The 17,263-nt window shown below is 48.8% G+C and overlaps 1 protein-coding gene across 4 annotated transcripts; it reads left to right on the forward strand.

Annotated features, from left to right (window-relative positions):
- The first annotated feature begins 769 nt into the window (after positions 1-769).
- Positions 770-15,022, forward strand: RAB7B (RAB7B, member RAS oncogene family). 4 transcript variants are annotated; one of them, XM_073319799.2, is made up of 8 exons: positions 770-1,006; positions 3,571-3,643; positions 5,289-5,465; positions 7,592-7,653; positions 8,258-8,384; positions 9,557-9,772; positions 10,993-11,118; positions 12,961-15,022. In XM_073319799.2, the coding sequence occupies exons 3-8, from the start codon at positions 5,454-5,456 to the stop codon at positions 13,039-13,041; spliced, it is 624 nt and encodes a 207-aa protein (XP_073175900.1). In that variant the 5' UTR covers positions 770-1,006; positions 3,571-3,643; positions 5,289-5,453; the 3' UTR covers positions 13,042-15,022. The 4 variants fall into 4 exon arrangements, with proteins under 4 accessions (XP_073175900.1, XP_073175899.1, XP_073175902.1 ...); XM_073319798.2 differs by lacking the exon at positions 3,571-3,643; XM_073319801.2 differs by lacking the exons at positions 3,571-3,643; positions 10,993-11,118.
- The last annotated feature ends 2,241 nt before the right edge of the window (positions 15,023-17,263 follow it).

The raw sequence follows: 17,263 nt of genomic DNA on the forward strand, positions 1-17,263 counted from the left end.
ATGCGGTTATACCAGCAACAGTGCAGTTTTGCTGGTATGAGCTGCATCAACACAAGGAGTGCTTTCCTGGTGTAATAGATCAGTACAGCTACACCAGCAAAATGCTCCTAATGTAGACACAGCCCTCAGACTCCCCCAAAAGCCATCAGATGGTAAAAAAAACCTCTTACCGACCTGGGCTGGCCCACTTGGCCTTATCGGTACAGGCGGAGCAAAGTCCAGGGAGTTCACTCTGCAGGGTTCAGGCAACAATGGCAACGTAATCTGATGTTTTGTTTTGTTTTGAGCCCTGAACAATCTCACACCCAACCTGGCAAGGCAAGGGCGGCAGAGAAGGTGCACTGGGTGCCCTCAGCAGCAGGAGGAGTTAGAAAACAATTAGGAAAAGTCCAACCTTATTTCCTCCATCAAACTCCCAGTGTTCAGGGCACCATGCCCTGGTGGCAATGGGGAGAGGGTTTGCGTCCACAAAGACAGCAAGCTTTTAAAAATGAAGTACCCATCAAAGTGGGGCTAGAATGGGAGGTTTGTCTGCAGATACGGTAGCAGGCATTGATCCAGGGCTGGAAAGTGCTAGGTAGTTTATTGCTTCCTACCTCATTCAGTGCCCAGTCAACTTACTTTAAACTTTAGTTCCTCCTTCACGCAGACGTACCCTGTTCAAATCTCTGCACGTAGGAAATTCCTCCAGGGCACAAAATCTGATTATCTCAACCCCTTTTTGCTGATGTCATTTCTGGACTGCCTCTTTAGCAACCTTCCCCCCTGATTCAGACTGCTGGCAAAAAAAAGCAGGAGAGAGAGAAAGGGAAAGATAAATGTACGCTCAGAGACTCTGAGAGTTCTTGGAAACTCCTCTCACTTGACTCTTTCCTCTTCAGGAAGCAAAGTAAAGGGAAGAAAGCAAGAGCTGCAGCAAGTACTGAGGGCTAGAGCAGATGGCCTCAGGTTGCCACTAGAATCCCTGCAGCTGGAGGAGGAGATCACAGGATGAATGCCATAGTCAGTAAGTGTCTTTTGTTTGCCCCCTTTGTTTGCTGATGTGAAATTCCCACAGGTGATGGTTTGGATGAGCCTGAAGGAAAGCCGGTGGGATATGAAAAGTAACAGCCTGCTCTTGTGAGCAGGCAAATCAGGTTTTGCAAACTTCATTTTGTGTTAATAGACAAAGGTTTCCAGATATGGCAAAACAACTGGTGACTTTTGGATTTCTAGACACGGGCCAGCACCGAGAGACTGCAGTGATGGGTGGGTGCTCCCTGAATGATGAGAGAGAGGAGGGAGAGGGGGGCTGTCTCGACAGAAGGCTCAGTAGTATATAGGTCCCTGCACAGAGGTCATGTTACACTGTATGGAGGCGTCTGGGCAGAGTCAAACCTCTGCCTTTTTCAGAGGTCTGTAAAGTCAGGCAGCTTTAGACAACGCACCATGAAAAAATGTATGGGTTGGACACTGTCACTAAACATAACCATCTGCTTCTCAGGCTGTGCAGTGCTTAATGCCTCTGGGCAACTAGTTAGTCCCATACTGAGAAATGGACTTGGCTGATCCAGGGGTGATTCTTGGCATCAGCCACAGAGGTGGCCACCTAATTAGGCACTGCCTTTCAGGGCAGCACCCAGACTGTGGGAGGAGTGTGGCTGCAAGAAGAGGCCGGCCAGTCAGAAGGAATCCACAGTCCAGAGGGTGGACTGCCAGCTGGCTAGGACAGAGGCTCGCTCAAGCAAGGAATGAGGAGACTAGAGGGGAAGCCAAGGGGAGGAAGCGTGGAGAGATGGGAAGCGACCTGGGCAAAGGAAAAGAGTCACTGAAGAGGAACAGCAGACTCAGGATAGCTCAGACAGACTTTCATTGGTGGCAGGTTCTTGGTGCTGCAGGTTCTTTCACAATGTATCCGAACCCTCGTGCGGAGCAACAGATGGTGGCTGCCTCACAGCATGGAAGTTGGGCATGCTCCTAATTACCTCAGGCATCGCCTAAGGAAGGCAGTCCTGGACGAGGCTCCCTCACTAGAGCCCTGTCTCAATGGGCAAAAAGGGAGTAGTATATTCCTAGCCATATTAGTTGGCCATGTTGGAACCTAGTTTTCCCATAGGCTACAGCATGGCCAGCTCACTGGCTTGCATCTCTTCAGGCCTGTTAGACTAACTCAGTTGAGCTAATACATTGAGATGGGTCCTAGGGACAGGGGTAGAAGGCTAGCTCCATCTTTGACCTATCTCAGACTAGAGAGAGGGGCGAAAGCTTCCTTGGGAGTAGCTTGCCCCACCCTGGACTGTGATCTGAGCTCAACATGAGTAAGATCACTACAGCAGTTTGCAGGTGTAGGGGTAGGGCGGGCTGGAGACAGGAGGAGGGATTGACATGTCTGGACCGGGGTCAGAGCAATCCTAGTTAATCCCAGTTAAAGCAGGGGACTGGATTCGGCTCTCAGTCCAGCAGGTGCAAAGCAGGAGTAACTCCAATGAGGTCACTGGTGTTACACAGAGGTGAACCCAGGATCAGATAGGAGACCTCTGCAGTCTGGGCTTGTAGCCATCTGAAGGGTTAATGGAGACCTTGATTTCTGAAAGACTCATTCATATTGCAGCTGTGCTGCATGAATCCTGCTGCTCCCTGGTGTAAATGCAGATGCCATGGACTGAACGTTACTCATCTCAGACTTATTTGTGGTGCTGCCTAGAGCATCCAGACTAGTGCAGCTCTGTGACAGTTTCTGAGCCCAGGCATTCCCCATCCAGCCTGAGCCATAGGTGCTGGAAGCAGGGGTATGGGGGTGCTGCAGCACCCCCAGGTTTTATTCCTGGCACTCCAGACGCCGGCCCCGTGCCCCCGCTGCCCGGAGTCCTGGCCGCCATGCCTGCTGCTGCCTGGGGGCTCTGCTGTCGGCCCTGGATCCCGCTCGGCTGCTGGTGCCAGGCGCTCAGCTGCTGGCCCCCGCTGTGGGATCCTGGCTGGCAACCGGGCCCAGGGTCCCAGCCACTGGGCCCTCACGTGGGGGCCCAGCTTCTGGCCCCAGCTCTAGGGGGTGGTGAGGGGGGCGGACAGGGGCAAGGGAGGGGCAGCTCAGGAACCCCACTCCAAAAACTGTTCCAGCGCCACTGGCCTGAGCCACTCCCTGAGAAACATAAAGGGCCTCCTTTACCAAGCATGGCCTCAATTTGTGCCCCGGCAGTTCTGCACAGACACCCATCAGCCCAACAGGAAACCTGATCACCTGCATGTGGAAGTGACAACATTGGGGGATTAGTGCTGCAGAGTGTGCACCAATGTGTTTTACACACAAACCCCCTGCCACACACACATAGGCACACCCTGCCACACACACACACGATTATCCAAAATGCTCAGCGCCCAGCAGCTGCCTTCTCACTTCTGGGTCCTGAGCATTCTTGAAAATCTGAACCAAGAAGGCCAGGTACATTAAACTCCAAAGGGAAACTGCCAATGAGAGGGGGAGAAATGCGTAGTGTTCATTCCTGCTACTTTGGTATGCACAAGGCCAACATCATGTGTATTTACACTTTCTCCAAAAAGTTATTTTTTCTGATTAGATTTTCATGATATTAGTTACTATCAGGTCCCTGTTTTTTGCTGGAGGACTCTTTGGAAGGCTGGAGTGGAACAGCGACATCACACTAAGGTGAAACCCGAGGGGCGGATTGCCCAACCTTTAGCTGCAGAGGAGGGGAGTCTGGGGATGCATCCACACTTACCTTATTGTAAAATATCTCATTCTGCATTTGAGCTGGTCCACTTCCAAAGCTAATTAATTAATGCAGAATGAGATGCCAGATAATTTGGCAAAAAAACCACAAAACAAACAAAAAAAAACAACCTGGTGTGTGAATGCAAGGCAGTTTACCAGAAAACACCAAATTAAATCCAAGATAACTTTCAAGAATCCCTAAATCTTTGATGGTGCCATTATGGCAGGTAGACATGCCAGCTAGAAACATGCCGCAACCAGAAGATACCTGATGTGATCTACCCGTTCATTTTACACGCACTCTACTCTCATCACCCCTCGATCCCCCACACAACACGTTCAGAGAGTTGTTAGTTTAGCGGGTGCATTTAGAGTCAAAGCCAAATAAAACCATGCTAGTGCAAGAAGACATCTCATCAAAAACACAGGTTATTTGCAGATGCCAGAACCATGCTGTCTGAAAGCTGTAACCTACCCACGGGGACTCTGTCCCTGATGGCCAGAACTTGATAGGGATGCTAGCAGCAAGACTGAGTGATTTCACTTTCTCACACTGGGATGGCCGAGTGTATTGCACTGGGACTGGGTTTGTACTGGTGACGGCAGACTCCTTTGGGGTAGTGAGATCTGCAGTTCAAAAGTTTTAGACGCATCCACCACACTTCCTAATAAGGGTTAGTCCAGGCTGCTGGGCAGTGATTTCCATCAGGTCTTATTTTTATCCAAGCCAGCTCAGCTGTCTCTCTCCCCAATCCTTTCCCAGATGCCTGTTATCCAGGAATTGATCTCTGCCTTACTCTCACACCTCATGGCCCAAAGCCAATTTTCAGCTGTCTAGGAGAAAATTTCCCCTCCCCCATTTTCTGGTATTGCACAGTTGACCAGGTGCATAAAAGGGGGCAAAGGGGGTGGGGGCTGGGATTAGTCTTCAATGGGAAGGCAAAAAACCTAGTGCCAGCTATACCACAGGATGCTAGACCATTGCTGTGTCCCAGTATGATCAGTCACGTGTATCTACATATGCCGTTCTTATACTTGGCTCAAGCACTAACTCTCCTCTGCATAAGTTTCAGAGTGGCAGCCGTGTTAGTCTGTATTAGCAAAAAAAACCGAGGAGTACTTGTGGCACCTTAGAAATTAACAAATTTATTTGGGCATAAGCTTTCGTGGGCATAACTTCACTCACAATCCTGTCTTTTCTTCTCCAAGCTTCTTGGTTTGTTTATTGTCCCAGGCTATTGCAGAGCAGTACAGAATAGGGTTGCCAACCCTGCATGATTGTCCTGGAGTCTACAGGAATTAAAGATTAATCTTTAATGAAAGATTGTCATGTTATGAAACCTCCAGGAATACATCCAACCAAAACTGGCAAGTCTAGTGCAGAACCAGAGCAAACGTTTCTTCTAGGGGACTGAGACTCTCTCTGAAACAGGCTGAATCTTGTGTCTGAGAACTCTTGTGCTTTGGAGAAGGTGAAAGCTGAACCAGAGCCCAGGTCTGCATGGCAGTAATATTTTGGTATCTAGCTCTGCTAACAGAAGTGTGAACAGAGATGTTTCTCAAATAATGATTTTCTCAGCTTCAGTACTCCTCCCTGATGCCTTTCCCTGCACTGTGTAATGGTGAACCCTTCTGCTGGCCCAGAAAAGAATGAGTCACCCTGGAATGGAAGAATGATGAATCACCACATGGTTAGGTCTGTGGACTGGGTTCTCTACCTCTGACTTGCTCTCAGGAGTCTCGAATGGAATTTAAGGTTGGTCTCCCAAGTCAGTGCTTCATGCAGTCACAGTTGAAAGTCAGCCAGGAAAGATTAGCCAGCAGTGATACGCGCCCTTTTAACAAATACTTTGTGGCCCGCCTCCTCTGAGGTTTGGCTCAGCTGTGTGGGAGGGACCCAGGTTTCAGGGTGGTAATGAAACCCAAAGTCAGGGAAGTTTCATTCAAGTTTCTTACAGCTATTTTATGATGATGATGATGATGATGATGAAACTACTATTGGAGTAGCACCTAAGAACCTCAAACGGGGAGCAGGGCCTCATTACGCTAGGTGCTGTACAAGCAAACAACAGTAAGACAGTCCCAGCCCTAGACAGCTCACGGTCTAGCATTAGAGACTATTCAGCAGGAGAATGAGTAGACAAATGGGAATGGGTAGCGGTCAGAAGAGAGCGAGGTGGCAAGGTAGCCGCAAAGACAGGGTGTAGTTGCAGTGGTCTCAGTAGTGTCAGTCTCCAGGCTGTGACATCAGGTGAAAAATAGTCCCTCAGCCTTGGCCCCAGAGGCCTCTCTTTAAAGGCTCACTCTAAATTGCACCTGACATCACCAGCGCCGTAAGGGTAAAATAGCGCCCAGAGCTCCAGGAAACACCCGTTTGGGATGTGGAAACAGAAGCGCCGTTTGGACAGAGGCAGTGGTAAAGTCAGTGGGGGAGGCAGCGGCTGAGTAATGCTGGCTCCTGCGCACAGCGCAAACACTGACAGGTTTGTTGGATGCCGGGTCCACTCACAATAGGCTCCTTGTGGCAGGCACTGTCAGTCTGTGAGGGCTTGTGCGCTGCCTGCCTCCTTTTGTGGCAGTGGAAAGCACAGCACGCGGGGGGGTGGGGGGGGTTGCTAGCGAGCCGGACAAGAGACAAATGCAGATGCTCAGCATTTCAGGGACCTAGAAATGGAGCTCATTTAACCACGCTACAAACAGTGATGGTTAAAGCTCTAAGGTTCCTGAGCACCCATAACAAGAGCAAAGCCCCATTCCGAGCTCTCCCAACGCGCCAGGCAGCCTCTGAGGAGAGGCTGACTCTGGCGCAGGGAGGGATGGTAATGGGGAGATTTCCCTATGAGCAAAATTCAACTTTGCGCCCTGTTGGCCTGACTGGCGCTGCCCACCCAAATCATGCCTATGCACAACATTATGGGGTACCTTCCCACCATCCTGGATGTGCCGGCAGGAAAGGATTCAGCCAATGGAGGGCACTGTCATTCCCCGGTCAGTATCCAGCCAGAGTGCCCAGAGCACAGAAAAATGAAGTGACATGCTGAGGGCAGAGAGGATCTGGCTCATCAGGGAGCTGGCAGCTGGCTGCAGGGGAAGGTCGGGCAGCAGGCAGCCTAAGAGCTGGGGCTGGCAAGCTAAGGGCAGGTGGGGAGCCAGCCTATTTGCTGGATGCTGGTCAGTAGCCGGATACCGCACAGCCGGTGACATGTGACAGGAGAAGGGCAGTGCCCCACTGAGATCATAGACAAAAGGGTTCAGGCTGGGGGCAGTCTGCAGGACAGGGTTCCTGACCACTGGGAGAGGGGTGGGTGGAGTATCCCTGGCACGAGGAGTCCCATGGGATGCAGTACCCCTGCCCTGAACTGGCCCCAAGGAGCTAAGTCAGGAATTGCTGGTTTGATCTTTTATTGTAATTGTTAAAGTCATTGTGCAGAGGGTATTTGCACCATTAAGCAGCCCTGGGAAAGGAATGTGCTGTTATTCAAGGTGTACGAGTGCTACAGGGCCCTGCCGAGAGCTGGAGCCTGAGCAGTCCAGCACTCGGAGCACCTGCTCTGCCTGCCTTCAAACACATGGTGTGCATAACAGGCTGCCAGATGTGATGTCCAAAAATACATCACTTCCCATTCAGGCATCTAAATAAAGGCCAGATAGTCACAGATAAGACTCTGGCCCCCACTGTGGGTGCTGAGCTCTTTCGAAAATTTCCATCCTGGAGGCGGCTCTGTAACCACAGCACTCACAGTCACACGCAGCTATAGGGCTGGTTACCGGTCCCTTGGATTAAGTGGCGCCTAGGGCTGGTGGTGAATTTCCCCCCTCTGCATGTGTCTCGTGGTAGCTGGGACGTGAAGTCTAGTCATGGTCTCTCATTCCATCCTCTAGGCCCCCTTCATGAATTCCAGCAAGAAAGTGGATTTGAAGATAATTATCATAGGAGCACTGGGGTAAGAAAATCCTTCCTGCTGGAGCCCCACAGTCCTGAGGGTTTGTTCTCATGAAGGCTAAATGCATCCCACTCTAAGCCCCCTTTACACTGCTAGAATGATGTAAGTTGGCCTTAATGTAAATGAGGAAGAGAGACTTTATCTTCAGTGTCTACGGTTCTCTGATTTATTTTTCATGTATTTATAATCATCTTTAAGCTGCTGTGGAACACAGGGGAAATTAACAGCATTAAAAATAATCCATTAAAACATTAAGCCCTTTAATGTAGAGGTTCAAACTCCAATCTTCCTGTACTTACAGTATGGCACCCACCCCCAAACCAAACTAGTTCATAGACCAGTTTGAAGCCTGGCTACATACAGGTCTCACACATCTAAGATACATCCAAGACCAAGGCTAACTTTGGAGCATACTAGCGGAGATGAAAATGGCAAGGTGGAGTGGTTGGAGTTTGGTTCCCGTCATGGAGTCATTATCCCATTAATAACAGGGTGTGGAAATTTGTGACTCTCCAGTCTTATTCCCTGCCCCTGATTCTATAGTGCAACTCAGAAGTCCTGAGGTTAATGCTTGTCCCTTTGTGTGCCTCTTCCTTTGTCCCAGCGTGGGGAAAACCTCCCTCCTGCACCAGTTTGTGCACAAGACATTCCATGAAGATTATCGGACTACTCTGGGAGCCAGTATCCTATCTAAGCACATCATGGTGGACAACACCCCCCTAAAACTGCAGGTGAGGCACCTCTCTGTTTGGTCTCTGGCATCAATCCACTCAGAAGGAGCAGGTCTTTTGACCTGGCATGTGTGCAAAGCGCCCGGCGACATACATTTAACAAAGGTCGGTGCACAGATACAGGATCATTCAGGACCTGCTCCTGCTCCTTCGAAATCAACGGTAACATTTTAACTGTTGCAGGCTTGAGCCTGATGTTCAGTGGCCTGAGCACCCATGGATTCTGCTGAAGTCAAGAGGAGCTGCAGGTGCGCAGCACCAATGGAAACCAGGCCCTTGATAGCTAAATGGAGTACAGGGCAGCAGACAGTCTCAGGCAGTGGTCCTCAAACTTTTTTACTGGTGACCCCTTTCACATAACAAGCCTCTGAGTGTGACCCCCCCCCTTATAAATTAAAAACACTTTTTTCTATATTTAACACCGTTATAAATACTGGAGGCAAAGTGGGGTTTGGGGTGGAAGCTGTCAGCTCACGACCTCCCATGTAATAACCTTGCAAGCCCCCTGAGGGGTCCTGACCCGCAGCTTGAGAACCCCTGGTCTAAAGTCACAGTCAGCCGGTCACTGCCTCCAGAGCACCTCCTGATAGCACAGGGGCTCTGCAGCAGCCCTGCCTCAGTTTCCCCTTCTCAGGACTCCTCAGTAAACGCCACAGCCTGGTTTGGGCGGTGCAGTGCCTTGGTCCTTTGGCTAAGTCCTTCACAAAAGCCCACCCCTTCTGGGGAAACAGAACTTCAGAACAAACAAAACACAAAATCTTTGCCCTAGTCTCAAACCGGGATTGGTGTTTTCGCCTCTCATGCTTCTGCCCACCCCCTTTCAGCCCTTTCCAGGCTCCTTTCCATCTCTCCCCCATGCTGCTCTTCCCCAGACAGGCACCCCCCAGTCCTTCCAGCCCAGAGTCTTCCCAGGCCTCTGCCTACCTTATGCTCCAGCTCCTCGCAGCCTTTCTGCAGCCATCTGACATCAACACTTCCCCTTTCCCCTCAGGCCTCTGAGGTAAATAAGGTAGAAGCCTGATTGGGTCACATCATGACCGGTTTCATTTCCCCCACCTGGGGAAGCAAGGTGGCTGTGTTACAGGTGGGGCTGAAGCCCATCCCCCTTTAAAGGGCCAGTCACCCCATAACAGTCATGAATGTTGTGCGTTTCTGCCCTTTTCCCCCATTAGATCTGGGACACTGGGGGTCAGGAGCGGTTCCGGTCCATGGTGTCGACGTTCTATAAGGGCTCGGACGGCTGTATGCTGGCCTTTGACGTCACGGACCTGGAGTCCTTCGAGTCCTTGGATGACTGGAGAGAGGACTTCCTGGAGAAGATAATCCCCACAGAACAGGGCTTTCCCATGGTGGTGCTGGGAAATAAAATCGATTTAAATGAACGGCAGGTAAGGAGGGAGCTTGGTCCCAGTTAAGGGCTCAGAAGAATCGGCCATGGAGAGTGGGAGGGGTAGGGCTTGATTTCTTTGACTAAATTTCATAGCGTTCTGGTGGTGCCTCCAGGTCAGGGTTGGAGCATCCTGGGGAAACTCGCCCTCCTTCTGCCTGTCCAGCTACTATGAATGACACAGGACTCCAGCCTCCAGGGCTGTCAATCACACACCTTTCACCAGCACCAAATTCAATTAAAAATTAATAACCCACCGCATGCCCCACTTGAAGCCTAAATTCCCAGAAATGGCTAATGATGTTGGGTGCCCAACTGGAGATGCCTTAAAGGGGTCTGATCTCCAAAAAGGGCTGAGTTCCCGCCCTCTGAAAATCAGGCCCCTTCTGTGTGTCTCCAGTTGGGCTCCCCAAAATTAAGGCACCTGGAACAAGTAGTTCCTGTCAGAAGCTATAGGGTTTACTTAATGTAGCTGGAGTATTTAGTCTGGCACAGGCTGGGTTTACAATTCAACAAACCAGAAATTCCTGTCAGGAGGTGAGGGAAGGGAAATCATTATTAATAATTAATAAAACCCCTCCTCAGCGGTAGCTCAACAGTTAGATTCCAGATGACTCCCTCCTGAGAAATCTCCTTCACTTAACGCCCCACCAAGCCCTCCTGTGACCTTGCTGAAGGTCACAACAGCACTGACCTGGCTTTGTGCTATTGCTGTTAGGTGGACATCCCCATCAGCTGCAAAGCCAGGCACCCAAGCTGCGCTGAGCCCCTCACTGTGCCCAGCCCCTGCCTGTGAACAATGCACCCTCCCAGGGGGGACGTGCTCCAGCCCAGGCTCTTTAAGAAAATCAGTGTCCTCGAAGAGCGATGAGCCAAATGTTCTGCTACCGAGCACTGTGTGACTGACGGTACAATGCCCCGCACCTCCCAGCACTTGGCCCTGTTGTCAAGAGACCAAGCGGAGCTGGCAGCATGCACTGAGGGCCTCATTCTGAAACCATACTGGAGGCTCCCGTTGCCTTCAATGGGCATTGAGGGCTCCCCGCACCATCCCAACATTTGCTCCCAGTGGCTGTAGAGTGAAAAGCCCAAGGAGAAGCCCAAGGGTCTCTGAGCATATGGCTACCATCAGGACTGGTGAATACCCCACGCACTGGATTGGGTCACCTCCTTAAGGGCTGCACGTGAATAACATGACCCCATCCCCTTCCCCTCTCCCAGGTGTCCAAGGAGACAGCTTCATTCTGGTGCAAAGAAAAGGACATCCCGTATTTCGAAGTCAGTGCCAAGAACGATGTCAACGTAGTGCAGGCCTTTGAAACGCTCGCAAGGCAGGCCCTGTCGAGAGTGAGTAGCAGTGCTGGTCCTGTGCCCTTGTGAACTCTAGAGCCCTGATATGGGACTTGAGAGACCTGAGTTCTGTTCCTGGCTCTCCTGCTAGTCTGCTGGGTGACCTTGAGCAAGTCATATCCCCGTGCCTCAGTGTCCCCGTCCCCCCCTCCCCCCCGTAAAATGAGGATAATGATACTGGCTTGCTTTGTAAAGCGCTTTGAGATCCACTGATGAAAAGTACCATTTAGGAGCTAGAATGATTATTATTATTTTCATCATTTGGGCCAGAAATCTCATGGAAACAGCTGGTGAGAATCTGGTGCAATTTAAGCTAAAACCCAAACGCTGGCCTGAATTTGCCCCTGGATTTAAATCCTAAACTTCACCTTATACCTAAGTGAGGATTCAGACTGGACATTGACCAGTTCTCATGTTTTTTTTATCTTTTCCATTAATTTTAGTCAAAAATGCAAATTTGTCATTCATCATTTATTTCTGAAATATTTTCAGCATTTAATTTTAATTATTTTCAGCACTTAATTTTAGTTTTAAATAATGTTTTAAAAATCCATCTTGTAACCACCCTGATGAAAAAATTCAGTGTTGAATATGTCTCTTGTAAAAAACGTTGGGCAATAAACAAGGAGAGAAATGTTTTCATAAATAATGTTGATAAAAATAATTCTAAAAGCTAATGAAACAAGAAATATTTTGCTGTTTTGAAAATTCTTCGCCAAACTTTTGTTTTAATTTTTTGACCAATCATAAGGGAGTCCAGAAAGTGTGTCTAGTATAGCTGTGTGAACAGTGCCCTCTACTGGTCGTCTCAATGAAATGGCAAGATGAGGGAAAGCATTGGACTTGAAGGCCAGGCATTTAGAAGCTGTCCTCCATTTTAAGACAGCAATTTTGCATCTGCAAGTATTTGCTGGTACTGCTGAGGTCAGTTACATGTTTAACCAGAGTACCCAGACTGTGCCCAGAAATCAAACAGATAGACATGAAAATGGCACACATTGTGCCTGAATTTATGCAACTGTACAAAACTGCTGGCAAAAAATGTGATGGGCCCTTTCAAAATATGGCCCTTTTCCCAGGTTGGAATTAGTATTTAAATAAGGGGAGGAGTCACAATTAAAGTAAATGGTCTGCTCAGAAGAGAGGACTTGTATCAAACTAAACTCTACAGGCTTAAAATGGAGCTAACTTAAACCTACAACATTTGGAGTGAAATGTTGCTAAGTTATCTCCACTGGAAAGGTGTGGTGTCTGTTGCCTGTTGATATATGTACAATACTACGATGGGTAGAACATATTGCTCTCTCTAACCACAAGGATCACTGTCCCATCTGCGCAGAAGGTTCAGCAGAGTGATGTGAATGAGAGTGTTTTCATGCCACATGGGGTCGTGCAGATGTTTTTGTGATTTTGGTCCCATGTTCTTAGTGAACCAATATTGTAACTCAGAATGAATCTCAGATGAAGCTTCCAGGCTTTCTGCAATTCTGTTCTGTTCGGAGTCATTTACCGTGCCCATCACTGTGGTGTCTGAAAGCATTAAGCAGCCTGATTAGCATCTGTTGTGTGTGGTTCTTTCTTTTTGCCTAATTTTCATCCCAGATCGTAAATCAGTCTGAGATCACTCAAATTTCAGCTGAAAACTCAGGCCCAGGTTCCTGGAGATTTATCCTCAGCTCTTTAAAAAGTCTGTGAACCTCAGGGAAACTTGGGTTGGTAAGAAATCTGAAATCAGGTGATTTCCCATGGGGAAGTTTAGGATTCAGGGACTGTAGTAAAGCAAGTCCTTTTTTAAAAGCACACCCAAGCCACTTTTATTTCCTCTTGTCTTTTTTCCAGTACCAAGAGATTCTCGAGAACTATTTAACAGATTCCATCAAGCTCACTCCTGATGACCAGCCCAAGAAGAAATGCTGCTGAATGAGACATTTGGAGACACCTGACATCATGTCTCTGAGTCTTTGCTCGGCACTGAAATCGATGAACCGACCCCATTCACTTCCGGTTTTGTGTTCAGCCATGGGAGACAACCACGGCGATCCAGTTCCGCATTGCACAGCCAAGCTGACAAATCTCATGACATTTACCGAGTGCAGAGACGAGACCGGCCTTTTCTCTACGTGCCTAGATTGGACTAACCCAGCCAGACCGCACCTGGCTGCTCCTATGCATCGGGACCCTTATTGCTTCATTAACCTTCTAACCACCCATTTCAAAGCCTTGCATCAGCCTTCTAAACCTGGCTCTGTGCAGTCAGTGCTGAGTCCAGGTGGTCCAGCTACCTTCCCAGGGCTGTGGCTGGCTCAGTGACCTCACTCGCCTGCTATCTCTCTGCTCTGGTTACACCTGTTGACACTCAGGCAGGTCACAGTGGATTGGTGGCTCACCCTCTGGCCCCTGACCAGGCATTCCCAACACACGCCTGAATTGACAGTGCTAAGGCAAGGCAGGGCTGTGTTGTCAGTGCCCTGCAGGCTGTGCCTCCGTGGAGAATATAATCTCAGTCCCTGCTGTTTGAACTCAAAACAGAGACATTTGTTCGCCAGATACCCAGTCTTTGAACTAACACCCCTCCACAGCCTGCACTTGGTATTAAAGAGGCATAAGCTATTCATCCCCGAGGGAGGGAAAGGTGGATGGTCTAGTGGTCAAAGCACAGAAGCTTCTACTACTAATCCCAGCACTGACACACATTGGCCTACGCATAACCTTTCTGTGCCTCAGTTTGTCCCCGTCTGTAAAAGGTAGGGGGGCGTGCTCTCTCACCCAGAGATGAGGTTGTTTGTAAAGCACTTTGATAATGAGCTGTGCTGTGTAGTTTTATGGGCAGGATTTTTTTTTAAAGGAATACTTTTAAAGGGAGGCAGTGGGGCCTAGCGGCTAGAGCACTAGACTGGGTCACAGGAGACCTGGGTCCTATTCCCAGCTCATCTGCTGGGTGACCTTGGGTAAGTCACTTCACTTCCCTCGGTCTCAGTATCCCCATCTGTAAAATGGGGATAATGATGAAAAGCACTAGATAAGAGCTAGGCATGATTACTATTTTATCAATCACTGAAAAAGGGGAGGCATGGATCAGATTTTGACACAACAAGCAAGGGGATTGAGCAGAACTCGAAAAGGGAACGTGAAGGAAAGACAACATATGGGATCTGTGCAGATCTGTGACTGTCCTGAAGGGTCTCCCTGCTCAAGTGCCTGGATTTCTATCCCAGCCTGGGAATGATGCCCAATTTTCTGCTTTTATTGCCCAGTGGGGTTCGGATTCATCTTTGGGTGTTAAAGATACAAGGGCTGGACTAAGCTGTGCCCATAATGTGAAGCTGACACATGAATTTAAGATTTTCAGTGATCCCAGGAGCCACGGGAGGGAAAGCAGCACATTCCTACCTCTTGAGGGTGGTTCATGGCACTTTCAGTTGGTGGCTGTGAGCAGCAGAAGCAACTGCCATGTGGAACTTGGCCAATGCTTGTGCAATTGGTGAAACCTGGTTTAACACAGCAGTGAGGTTCACCAGAAGCCAAGCCGCAGGCTGGGGCCAGAGGGCACTGCTGTATATCAGTGCTGTTTCCATGCAGTTTGGCTTTGACTGTGGAAATCTCATCCAGCCATGAAGCCCAGAGGAGTGGTGGACCCCATCACCTACACCCTGCCGTGGGCCGTGATCTCTTCACATACACCCCTACATGGGCTGAGCCATGGGCCAGGATCCCTTCGCATACACCCTGACATGGGCTGCGATCCCTTTGCAAACACCCTGACTTGGGTTGTGCTGCTGAAGGTCTTTGGCCCAGTGTGCTCAAAGCTACCTTAGAGAAATGTGTCTAGGTTCAGAGATGACCACAAAACTCCTATTAATTTAAAATCATTCCCAACAAAAGTAAAAAGTTTACTCTGAAATGCTGGGCATGTGTATCTTCTTTTTGTGTGGCTCTAAATGAGAGGATGCCCTGGGTCGGGGATTCCCTGGGAGAAGCAAATTCCACAGTGGTCCTGTGCAGGGAATAAGGCAAACTGGACTGGCACTTCCTTGGAGCGTTTAGTCCAGCTCTGACGTGTCAGTGTTGGTGGAGAAGTAGATCCTGATGGAGGTGTGGGGAATCCCCTTCTTACACACACATCCCTCCCCAAGGAGCTGCATGGGTCTGTTTCTGAAGCCCCTCAATCTTTGCTGCAGGACTTCTTTTGATTTCACATTTCAAGCATGTCTAGCTCCTGCCTCTCTCTCTCTGAGCCGGCAGTCACATAAGCCATAGGACTGGAAGAACCTCCTAGATCCTGGAGTCCAGTCTCAGGCTATCTCAGGCCACCCTGACACACAATCCTGTTGTTATTATTATTTGTATTCCAGCTGCCCCTAGAGACTAGGTCCCAGAAGGCACTGCGCCAGGTGCTGTACAAACATCTAACAGAGTCCCTGCACCAGAAAGCTTATGATCTAAATGAGTTCCAAGCCTTTCCTGCAGATCACAATGACATTCCCAAGAAATTCCAGGGTTGTTCTCCAGGACCATTACTGTTTCCCCAGCAGAAATTTCTTTGACCAAACACCAGTTTTGCAAAGCACAGACAACAACAACAACAAGAAATGGGGATGGAAGGAGTGTGGAATGGCTGTAAGGGTCTAACTGATCGCCATATTAGTGAGGGGGGAAAGGAATTTTCCCTCAGGTCAGATTGGCAACCAGAGATCCAGGGTTCCCCTTCTCCCCTCCCCCCCTGCCCCATCATCTACAGCCTGGGGCATGGGTCACTTGCTAGTTTGAACTGGAGTAAATGATGGAATCTCTATAGCTTGAAGTCTTAAAATGAATGAAAGATCTGTATATGGGCCTGTCATTCTGCCTTTGGGCACAGGAGGTCGTCAGTACAGTGTGAAGAAAATGTCTGTTGTATAGCCTCCATACCAGCTTCGTAGAATCACAGAAATGTAGGACTGGAAGGGACCTCGATAGGTCATCTAGCCCAGTGTCCTGCATTGAGGCAGGACTAGGTATTCTCTAGACTGTCCCAGATGTGTTTGTGTAACCTATTCTTAAAAACTTCTAATGACAGAGATTCCACAACTTCCTAGGATTTTCATACCTTATACCTTTTTCAGGAACATCTGTAATTGCAAATTCATTCCTACCCAATACATAGTCTCTTTGGCTCACCTTAAGAAACCTTCAATTCCCAGAATTGTGACAAAGGAACTCTGTGCATAATCTCATTCCTAAAACCTGCCAGAATAACTGCTCTTTCTCCCTGAAATATAGTGCCATTCTGCATACACAAACTGTCTCTTTTCTGAAAGAATGGTGTTATCTCTTTAGGTAATTGGTCTTTTGTTGCTGGCCATTGTTGTAGGATTCTGAGTTTCAATGTTGACAGCATTCTGTCTTGCTCTGTACCTCTCTATATTTCTCACAGCCTTTCTTCTGAGATAGGTAAGTCCTGTACCATATTTATTGTCTCCACCTCTGGTCCTTCTTTGTTGGGTTCTGGCAGGTATGCACGGCTCAAGGTGTCCACCAACACCTAATCTTTGCCTGGGCAATACTTGATCTATACGGTGTACCTCTGCAGTCAGATCATCATCTGCTGTAAGTGCTTTGATGCACTGAGTAATGGCTTTCTCAAAATGCCTTTGAGAGGTTTAGGGTCAGATTGTATGTCCATGATGCAACCATAGCTGGACTGGTGAATTTTTTTCCATTCCAAAGAGTATTGCTCATTACCTCTTTTCAGTTTGAACATGGCCCTTCTCTGTCACGGACAATGCTTTGCTTGCAGATGAAACAGGTTATCCCCCTTGCAACATGGTAGCCCCCAGACCCTAATCAGCTATATCATACTGCAGTATTAGGAGCTCCTCTGTGTTGCAGTCTTTCAAAATTGGAGCCCTCCCAGTCATCTCTTTCACTTTCCTGAATGCTTGCTCATGTTGGTCCTTCCACGCCCATAAGATGTCTCGATGTATCAGCTGTCTCAGGATCTCTCATTTCTCAGACAGATAGTTGCAACACCTTGCTAAATAATTAACCATTCCCATGAATATCTGGACTCCTTTAACGTCACTGGGTCTTGGCATTTCTCTGTCCTCACTTTCTCTGGATCTACTTTCAGTCCTTGGGAGGTCTAAGCGTGTCTAAGTTCAAT

Source organism: Lepidochelys kempii, chromosome 21 (assembly GCF_965140285.1).
Source record: "Lepidochelys kempii isolate rLepKem1 chromosome 21, rLepKem1.hap1, whole genome shotgun sequence".
Classification (NCBI taxonomy): domain Eukaryota; kingdom Metazoa; phylum Chordata; order Testudines; family Cheloniidae; genus Lepidochelys; species Lepidochelys kempii.

Excerpts from the sequence above, each read along its gene's own strand:
- RAB7B (XM_073319799.2), top strand. Across the intron at positions 8,385-9,556 it reads ACACCCCCCTAAAACTGCAG|ATCTGGGACACTGGGGGTCA; the intron begins GTGAGGCACCTC and ends TTCCCCCATTAG. Across the intron at positions 9,773-10,992 it reads TCGATTTAAATGAACGGCAG|GTGTCCAAGGAGACAGCTTC; the intron begins GTAAGGAGGGAG and ends CCCCTCTCCCAG.